This window comes from Esox lucius, chromosome 7 (assembly GCF_011004845.1).
Source record: "Esox lucius isolate fEsoLuc1 chromosome 7, fEsoLuc1.pri, whole genome shotgun sequence".
NCBI classification, from domain to species: Eukaryota; Metazoa; Chordata; class Actinopteri; order Esociformes; family Esocidae; genus Esox; species Esox lucius.
Genome location: NC_047575.1, coordinates 24,645,744 through 24,656,560, shown reverse-complemented (window position 1 = coordinate 24,656,560; position 10,817 = coordinate 24,645,744). Strand labels below are relative to the sequence as shown.

The 10,817-nt window shown below is 40.2% G+C and overlaps 1 protein-coding gene across 1 annotated transcript; it reads left to right on the top strand.

Moving 5' to 3' along the window:
• The first annotated feature begins 6,483 nt into the window (after positions 1-6,483).
• On the top strand, positions 6,484-9,876 carry timm22 (translocase of inner mitochondrial membrane 22 homolog (yeast)). The gene is given in 4 exon segments (NM_001311023.1): positions 6,484-6,751; positions 7,963-8,159; positions 8,395-8,467; positions 9,308-9,876. Coding segments are annotated over 4 exon segments (606 nt in total). The 5' UTR covers positions 6,484-6,492; the 3' UTR covers positions 9,385-9,876.
• The last annotated feature ends 941 nt before the right edge of the window (positions 9,877-10,817 follow it).

Here is a 10,817-nt window from a genome sequence, read left to right as displayed (position 1 = left end):
GACTATAAGCCTGTAGTTCCCCTGATGACTGGGCTTCGGTCCAGGAGCCTCTGTCTAGCAACACATACTAAACTGCATGATGGGAAATATCTAGGTCTCCCTGATCTAGTCTAAGCCACTAGTCACACTTCATTCAGGAGTGAATAAATATATGCTTAACTGAAAGACTGTGCTGGGATTGCCCTGAATTTTGTTGTATTGAATACGGTTTACAGTAGTACTGTACGTTTTGAGGAATGTGATTCGCTGTGTGGTGGGGATTATGCTTTAGCATAGCAGCATGCTTAACGCTATGGATGTGTCCTTGTGGCAGATGGGAAAGGTAAGACAAACAGATATACCCCTCATCCATTTCCCAATTTTAAATCACGCACATATAGTACATATACACACACACACAAAAGTATGAAAGCACACACGACTAACGCTGTGGGAATCATGCAATATCCCAATAGCTAGAGTCTAAAACCAAAAATTAGGTTAGGTTAATTGAGGACATACTAGAGAACATTCTGGAATCTATACATCAGAGACCTTGATATCCCTTTTTAAATAAGGCCATGTGCTACTCTGTGACTTTCCTAGATCCCTGTCCAGGGAAAGTCATCCTTAGAGTTAAAACGCAACAGAAAGATTATGGTGGAGGTGAACAGCCAGGACACTCCGGTTAGTACTCCCTATCATCAGTCCCACGGGCTTCCCACCCTTTAGATCCTCTCCACAGTCTCCTCCCCTCCCACGGCTGGACCTGCATCTGGACCCCCACCCGTCTCACCAGAGACCTAGTGGAGGCTATTAATAGCCTCTCCAGTCCCCCAGTGAGAGAAGCCTTGGTAACGAGCTCAGTAGCGCAGCACAGCAGCTGCACTGCTACTGACGACCACTGTGGTTACATGGCTGGGAAACAGATTCACTTCACTCTTTCGGACCTCGGGAAGGACACACTAACTAGGGTCCTCTTAGCGGCACAGAGTAAGATAGAACACGAGACACAAGGGGAGCCACATCCTCACTTGGATCAATCACATTAAAACACCACGAGGGAGTACATGACAACTGGTCTGTTTGGCATGGATACCTTTGATCGAAAGAAAAATTAATAAGGCAAAATTAAACTAGTCAGCCACTGCTCTCTTCATTGTGTACAAAATCCACTACTGTTCATGGTTGTGTACATAAAGAGGACAAAGTGAGGCACAATAAAACCACATCAGGAAGAGAACTGAAAGAAAAATCACATGTATGACTGACACAAAAGAATACAAACTCTACACAAAAATGGGGTGTACAACCCTGTTTCCAAAAAAGTTGGGACGCTGCGTAAAACGTTAATAAAAACAGAACGTAATGATGCGCAAATCGACATTTATCCCTATATCTATGGAGCCAAATTGAACTCAAATGTATTGACTGTAAGAAAAGAAAAACGTAACTGAAATATTTCATAGTATGAAAAAATTCAATTCAATCGTGTGAAAAAGAAATCTTGAAGAGTGGAAAAGGTTTAGGCCCATCTTCTTACGACTACCATTTCTTCCCACCTTTGTTCGAGTCATATTTTGTTTTGAGCCTCTTTCGGCGTGGAGGCGGGGCTTTATCTGGGCATTGAATTCTCACACCCGATTAGCCTTGAATCACACCACTATTAAGTGAAAATCATAGACTTCCCATGCAATGCTTTCCCAATGCAACAAGTGAAAATAATTGAAAGAATTGGATAAACTAGGCTAAATGTGACTCATACTGGTCACTGGAAGTTCAACAGGGCACCTCATGGCAAAGAACTCTCTGAGGATCTGAAAAATAATTGTTGCAGGGGTGGGGGCCTGTCAGTGCACAGACCATACGCTGCAAACTGCATCAAATTGGTCTGCATGGCTGTCATCCCAGAAGGAAGCCTTTTCTAAAGATGATGCACAAGAAAGCCTGCAAACAGTTGCTGAAGACAAACAGACTAAGAACATGTCCTGTGGTCTAATGAAACCAAGATAAACTTATTTGGTTCAGATGGTGTCATGCGTGTGTGGCAGCAACCAGGTGAGGAATACAAAGACGTGTGTCTTGCCTACAGTCAAGCATGGTGGTGGGAGTGTCATGGTCTGGGGCTGCATGAGTGCTGCCGGCACTGGGGAGCTATAGTTCATTGAGGGAACCATGAATGCCAACATATTGACATATTGAAGCAGAGCATGATCCCCTCCCTTGGGAGACTGGGCCGGAGGGCAGTATTCCAACATGACAACAACCCCAAACACACCTCCAAGACTGCCACTGCCTTGCTAAAGAAGCTGAGGGTAAAGGTGATGGACTGGCCAAGCATGTCTCCAGACCTAAACCCTATTGAGCCTCTGTGGGGCATCCTCAAATGGAAGGTAGAGGAGCGCAAGGTCTCTAACATCCATCAGCTCTGTGATGTCGTCATTGGGGGAGTGGGAGAGGACTCCAGTGGCAACATGTGAAGCTCTGGTGAACATTTTCACTTAAGGGTGTACTCACTTTTGTTGCCAGCGGTATAGACATTAATAACTGTATATTGTTCAGTATTAAAGCTGCACTAAGTAGGATCTTTTCAGAAAAAAACTAAAATGTTGTTCCCTAAAAACATGTTGTGTAAGCTAATGAGGCCCTTTAAGAGATGTTTAGCAACACAGGCAACTCAGCACCAGTAGAATGTCAATTTGTAATTTTTGGAGCGTGCTGCTACTTTCCAGCCAATGCTGATCCAGCAATCCCATTTCAGCGAGGTGGGCCATCCAGCCAATCACCTTCTGCGATGTGGGCCTTCCTCCTTGGCTTATTTTTTAGAGAGGGCATTTTAACCTGGAACATACAGCTCTGGAAAAAATTAAGAGACCACTGCACCTTTTTCTTTCCTTTCCAAAAAAGTGTTTAGTAAGGAAGAGAAGCATTCAATTTGCAGTGGTCTCTTTATTTGAACCCTTCTGTTCCTCACTCAAAACCTTCCTTTTCGACTTTTTTGGAAAGGAAAGAAAAAGGTGCAGTGGACTTTTTTCCAGAGCTGTATTTATAGCATATAAGTATGCCATAGGGTGCGAAGTTCGCTTGCTGTTTTCCACTTTGCCTCAGTCCATCTTAAATGTGCTCGGGCCCAGAGGCGGCAGCATTTCTGGATCTAATTTACATATGGTTTCTTTGCATGGTAGAGTTTTAACTTGCATTTGTGGATGCAGTGACGTACTGTGTTCACAGACAGAGGTTTTCGGAAGTGTTTTTGCGCCCATGTAGTGATTTCCACTACAGAATTGTTTCTGTTTTTATTGCAGTGCTGTCTGAGGACCCAAAGATCACGGCCATCCTATATTGGTTTTTGGCCTTGTCCCTTGTGTACAGAGATTTCTCCGGTTTCTCTGAATATTTTTATGATATTATGTACCGTAAATGATGAGATCCCAAAAACATTCACGTTGAGAAACATTATTCTGAAATCTTTCACAGAGTGGTGAGCCCTTCCCCATCTTTACTTCTGAAAGACTCATCCTCTCAGAAGATGCTCTTTTTATACCCAATCGGGTTACTGACCTATTGCCAATTATTGTAATTAGTTGTGAGATGTACCATCAGGTTTTATTTTAGCATTACACAACTTATCCAGTCTTTTGTTGCCCCATACCAGCTTTTTTGAAATATGTTGCTGCCATCAAATTGGGCATATATTTTTCCAGAAACAATAACATTCCTCAGTTTCAACATTTGATATGTTGCCTAATTTCAACTGAATAATGTTAAAATAATTTGCACATCATTGCATTCTGTTTTTCTTTATATTTTAAACAGCCTCCCAACTTTTTTGGAAATGTGGTTGTACATTTCAAAGCCCAGTGTTCTACCTGGTGATTCGGTGAACATAAAACCTCTCTTCCTAGCCGAGAATACCAAGTTAGGCCTAGTTCTCCAATACTGTAAATTGAGTGCTGCCAAGCTATCAGCCAAAAACAATGTCTAGTTATTTTTTTCTTGGTATATTTCTTTCTTCGTTGAGAAAAACATGTGTAATAACCTACAAATACATCAGGCATAAATATGACAAGGCATTGCTTTATTCATAGCATTTTCTCTCTTTATTGCTACAGTACCATCTAAAGAAGAATATGGGAGATTTGAACTGAAATAGGTAATTTCTTTCCCTTTTTATAAAAAAACGTATTCAGTTTGTTGTGTGTAAATAACATGAACCAAATGACCCAGTGCTTGCATGTAAGTGATCAAGGGGTTGTACATTTCTTAAAGGACTAGTAATTTGGGTTAACCCAAAACTAAAGTCTTGCCCAATAAAATTCTAGGTCCATGTCTCAGGTGATTGGATGTGAAGCTGTTTTCCAAAGTGACTTCCAGAAACAATTAGGATTAAATTCCTTGCTCAAAGTCACAACACTGTTTCGCCTTGGCAGCTCAAGGATTCAAGCAAGTGAACTGGCTATCTCCCATCCTCACACATCTAACTTAATTTGTTTAACTCACATAAATATATATTTTGGGATCCACCACATGTTTGAAGGGAGGAGAGTGGGGACCACCAGTCTCATTTCCTTCAAGTGCATTTTTGTGCATGTTTATTCTCCTAGACTCCTGTCCTCAATTAGCTTTCAGAATGAGGCCAAACAGGATGGTGGAGAGATCTTGGAAGGTGAGGAAATTCTATGAAAAAAACAACAACATTTGAATGTACAGTTTATGCCTCTAGTCTGTGAGGGGAGTCTAATGTCAAGCCCTGGCAACTTTCTTACATGTAGATGAATGTTTTTGAGGCAGCATCTGACTGAAGAACAGCAAGTTCAGCACACAGTAGCTCAGCCATAATGTCTACCATAATGAAGCACTTAGGAATCTATTAAAGAAGTAAACAGCAGACTTTCAAAAATGACTAAAACCAAAAAACTACTGGCTGCCTATAGGCTAACACTAATCAGGAACAAATGGCAGACCAATCATGTGAAAATACTGTAGGCTTAACCAAAGGTAGTTTTTATAAGCAGTGCTGGACGTGCATACTTTGTTGAGCTCTTGCAGATCGGTAAAATGTGTTGAAATGGAAACAGAAAATATGTTTTTATTGATTTGATTGTAGTTGAGAACCAGATGTGATCTATTCATTATTATTGCGATATAATAAAATTTAAATTAAAAAAATCTGACAAACTATTGCTGGAAGACTTCCAAATTGGAGTGCACTGTGTGCAATAAATTATGTATTAGTAATTTATTGTTGCTGCATAGCCAAGGCGTCAGTATGGAGGAGACTCCTTTCAAATTCACAGGTAGAGCTAGCTGCAGCGGATTAAAAAAAAATTACATCCTGTTGAACTTTAAACAGAGATACACAAATGAGCAGAGGCATCAGAGCTCTCCACAACGGGAACAGGTCCGGTTTGCGTATACATCCACCCTGTCTGCAAACATGACATGCCAGATAAATACAACTAACACAGCTTTATCACGACCACATAAGGAATGCTGCACCATTCTTTATAATGTCAATTCCAGCTGGCACTATATATTTTTTCAAACCCGTGAGCTGAGAGAACCATGAGCTGAGGGTAACCCAGAGGTTGTCATGAGCCAACGAGTGAACTACAGTTCTGTACTGCTAGCCATCTGGTCGTTCTGACACTGTCTCAGCAAACTTTACCAACGTGTACGACTAAATGGTAAAACTGTGAAGATTATGTGTTTTGATTTAAAACGTTGATATTTTTGTCTAAACAACGGAAAATAACGGAAAAATGTACCCTCACCTCACCTGTGCTTTTCAGTACTGGCGCTGGTCGTTCCTGCTGATGTGATGATGCTCGCGCGTGAATCAAGAACTGCTCCTGCAGGTGGAGCGCGCGAGTTTGGTGCAGTGTCTACAAAGACTTCTGGGTAATGTCGTTTAAGAAATTCGGTTCGTTTAAAAAAATAGCCACCTTATAGAAGCCTGAATGTATATGTATTTTTCAAATCAAGTGAGTAGCGCCTTATCAATATCGATCTAAGATTATGTCTCATGCAGTGATCAAGTTATACTCAAAGCGAGAAAATATTGCTCTAAGAAGACATCTCATGCAGTGATTTAGATATATAAAAAATTGCATTAATGAGGACGGTGAATACAAATGTTTAGCATGTGTGATAATATTTTTCAAGACTGTGAATTCAAATGTTTAGCATTTTGTGATCATGAAGGTCAATTACGCCTCCTGGAACCTACTTTGTCGAATCTGCTGAAAAACACTCCTCATTTCGCACTTCCCTAGCATGCTAACGCAAGTAGGAAAGTGTAATTCCTATATATTGACAACGTTTTCCTAAAACAATAAAAACAGAATGTTAATTTTATTCTATTCTTTATTTATATTATGCTATTCTTTAGTTAGTCATTTTTTCTTGGTAAATATGATTTACCTTCTTACGATTGAAACTGCCATAAACTTGGCGAATCTATAGTTTTCATAATCTCTTGAATTTACCCACATACAGTGACGCACACACATCATGGCGTCGACCGTGGATGGTGGAAATGGCTCTGTGTCCGATTCTCGTCTCCCATCCTCGGCAAATTCGAGCTATGAAGGTTCAACTTTTCAGTACAGCATGCTCTTGGAGCACCTCGTCGGGGAGAAGAGGCCGATTAAAGATCTTAATCCGACCGTGATGGGGGGTCTTCCCAATCCCATGAAAACCGACGACCAGAAGATGATCGAACGAGGAATGGAGAGCTGTGCCTTCAAGGCGGTGTTGGCATGTGTTGGAGGTTAGCCAGTCATTCACGTTTTTCAGCAATAATACACTTGTGTCATAAATTTACCTGAGTTACTTCACACCTCATGGTTGCAACTAGCCTATAGCTAGCCCCATTAAGGATAATAAAACAAGCAAAGCAATATAGAACGCTAATTACAATTTGCTTGCTGGATGCATATGTGTTTTTGGGGTGTAGTTACCAGAAATATCTATCCCATCACGATGACAACCACTGTAATATAATGTCGTTTTTTTTCCTGCGTAGAAGAGGCCGACCACATCTGTGTTCTATCAATTATGTTTCTTTTCAAGGTATAGTTTCCTGGCAGATAAGAGGCTTAGTTACATAGCTCTTTTTCGACTGTCATCTTTCATAAGCTACTCAGAAGTTGCAGTCAACCATTGAGGACGACAAGGCGCTATTAAGACTCGCATGGAGAGTGAACTGTCCTGCCTGCCGATAGACAACCTGCTCATCAGTCCCTCTTGATAAACCCCTAAGATCATGTAATGGAGGCTTAAAACACCCCAAACTCTGTCTGAACATTTTGTAGTCCAGAACACTATAGAATCAGAGTTGTTTTATTTATTACTGTTGGTCAGCCAAAATGCAAAATCATCTCATGCGTTATAGTGATTGGTGTGCAAAGACTTCACCACCCCTGTTGATGTACCCCAAACCTTGTCTTTCATGTTGTTTATTCATAGACAATAACTGCTTTGTCTTCACATGACAATCTTTGTTACCCGGGGGAGTTTTGTTATTAGTCCAGATGCTCAGTTGAACCATTGTCACACATTGCTGTTTGTATGGTTTTGGAAAAATCTGCTTGAAATACTAAAACAATCTAATTCACTACACAGGTTTTATTTTATAGTCACAGTTCCCACTTGGCCATATTTCCATTTTACTGAGATTTTGTAGTGAAAGCAGAAGTGGCTTCCTTTGCTAATTATCACTGGTGCTCTGATCACCTGTTTGGAATCTAACTGGGGAGAAAGTTTAGTTTGTAAACTGGAGGCACACAGTGTATAAATCTGCTATGGTAAATATCTGGATATATCGTACTAATGTACTTATTAACATTTGAAACACATCTTTGGGATTATAGTCAAGCTCTGGTTTATGAGAACAAATTCTTACTTTATAATACAGAGACTATTTAATATACAACTTAAGTGGTTCCTGTAGCTAACACAATCTTGTGGCTGTCTTCACAGGGTTTGTTCTTGGGGGAGCATTTGGTGTGTTCACAGCTGGTATAGACACCAATGTAGGATTTGACCCTAAAGACCCCATGAAAACACCCTCAGCCCGAGAGGTCCTCAAAGACATGGGCCAGAGGGGGATGTCCTATGCCAAAAACTTTGCTGTCATTGGGGCAATGTTCTCCTGCACGGAGTGCATCATTGAATCGGTAGGTTGATGTCTCCTGAACCTTTCTTTTCTGACTATAATACATAAGACAATAATTACAGTAGCAAAGTGAAAACAGTCTGTTGACTGTCAGTGGAGGGGTTGAACTGAAATATTGTTCTAGTTGTGGTCTGTGAAAGACCATACAGAATGTGAACAGCATGGAATACTCTACTGCAGATTTGCTATCAGACAGTCTCACACTGACCCCTTGTGGTTGGTGTTTTACATTACAGCACCGGGGAAAGTCAGACTGGAAGAACGCTGTCTACAGTGGTTGTGTTACTGGGGGAGCCATAGGATTCCGAGGTGAGTTCTCTGTCTACTTACAGTTAGTATCAATCTACTTAAAATGCAAATTCAGTATTTAGGACCCTGATGTGATATTAAACAAGCTTGCAGCATGATGGTGCAGATGTTATAAAAACAGTAATGTCATTCAAAACCATCTCCAACATTGCTATACATTTTTTGCAAGACAGTATTTTCCTGTCTAGACATCCTTGTTTTTCTTTCTAGTGTGACGTAAGAGGTGGTTACATACATGTAAGTTAGGGTGTGTAGTTCACTGAAATTCAACACTACTGTTGTTTGCTACTAGGGGTTTAAGGCCAGGTGTTTTTGTAAAAGCACTTTGTGACAACTACTGTTGTAAAAATGGCTTTATAAATTCATTTGATTGATGAGAAACAAAGAAGCTTGCTCACTCTCTGTCATTATCTACCAAACTAGCTAATCTTCTTTTTTTTTGTGAACTACTGTATATTAGGCTTAAGTTATAAACTTGTGACTACAAATACCAGGAGGAAATGTTGGAATTTCGAGGCGAGTATTTTTTCTATTTGAACTGGAATACACAGACAAAGGAGCATGATCAGAAAAATATTGGCTCAGTTTGTGCAAAGTAAATTACAACATTGGAGATCGTTTTGAATGACATAATTTGACCTGTAGACCTGCATCATGTTACTGAGAGCTTTGGCTCTTATAAAATGGTGTATTTGGCCTGTGAAGCTTAGAAAGATGAGGTTATTCAAAACTATTGATATTGAAATACTGATTGTCCCTTAATTAAATTGTCCCACGCATTCATACCACTAGTAGTTAAAAGACCATTGGTTTCAACACTGATTGTATTCCCTGTTATAGCTGGGGCAAAGGCTGGAGTGCTAGGATGTGGAGGCTTTGCTGCCTTCTCTGCTGCCATTGAGTACTATCTCCGGTGAAAACCTGGGGACCTTCTTTTCCTCTGTGGATTATGGTTGCGGGATCACTGTCCCGAAAACAGACATTAGACCTTATGGAAAGAAACACATAAGGACACCGAAGTGCAGATGCAGATTCCGATCACGAGGATTATCAACAGCTGAACAGTTCCACACTGGTCTTGGTGACCTTGACTGGATCCTGGGCACGGTACACTTACGTGATGTCATACTGGGGGGCCAGGCCAGATTTATGTGGCCCACAGGGTATGCTGGCTTTGCCTTTGTCTAAAAGTTGAACTTCATTGAGATGATTCTGTTATCATAATGATCAGTCCATGTATTGTGGTTGCAGCAAAACGCAAGCTTTTTGCTGTTGTGGGAAAATCTGGATGCATTTTCACAGGCAGCCAAATGCTGATCTATTGACTAATTATTGTCAGGATTGCTGACCTGATTAGTCAAATGTTGCAGTTTGTCAAATAAAGATCTGCTGGTTGCGTAGTGACATTGTATTGCATTTGTCTAGTCAATGTCTAGTCAACATTCTCTGACTAATCATGCAACATTAGTATAAAAGCAAAATGTACAAATATTTTACATGCATGTACAACAATCCACCCAATTTATAGTGGACTGAAAGTTATACTGGATAACAAAAGTCTGCACACCCTTATTGAAAATGCAGCTTTTGTTTATGTAATGCAGCTTTTGTTTATGTAATGCAGCTTTTGTTTATGTTTATAGTTGTCTATGGTCAGACAAATTATGTGTGACCTTTGTCACCTTTAAAAAGTTCTTGTATCCAACAATATTTAAAGGGGAACATCAACGAATATCTAAGATTGGTCAGATAAGTTCATAAATGATTTGAGGTTATTGGACTCTTTCAATACACAGTGCTCACAATGCAAGCACAGCTTCAGAGAGTTACATTGCTCTTCCTCCACTGATTTGATAGAAATTTGAAACAATGATCTACTTAAGTAAATTTTCTGTCACAATGAAAACAATAGTGGAACCCCAATCTGTTGTGGTACATACTATATACATTTTACGTTATAAATTTCAGCCGCAGCTTTTAAAGTGGACCTTTTCTAACATCACCAAAGATGTCTCATGGACTTACTGCACAAGCCAACGAGCCATGTTGGAGATGTTTGTAAAGATGCAACCAAGGCCAGTTGTTTTTCCACTTCAATAGTTTTGTTTACAAGATCACATTTAAGGTGAAAGAAATGCCTGATGTGATTTGTCTTGATTTTAACCTTTACATCAACAAAAGCTGCATTTTCAATAAGGTTGTGTAGACTTGATATTGACTGTAAGATACCCCTTAGAGGCTGTATGCAGAATGCATTCTCCATGGAGAAGCTAGATGAATTGCAGCAACAGATTGCATTCCAACCAGCTCTCCCCAATCCAGCGAGGTAAAATTTTTCTACTCAGTATTT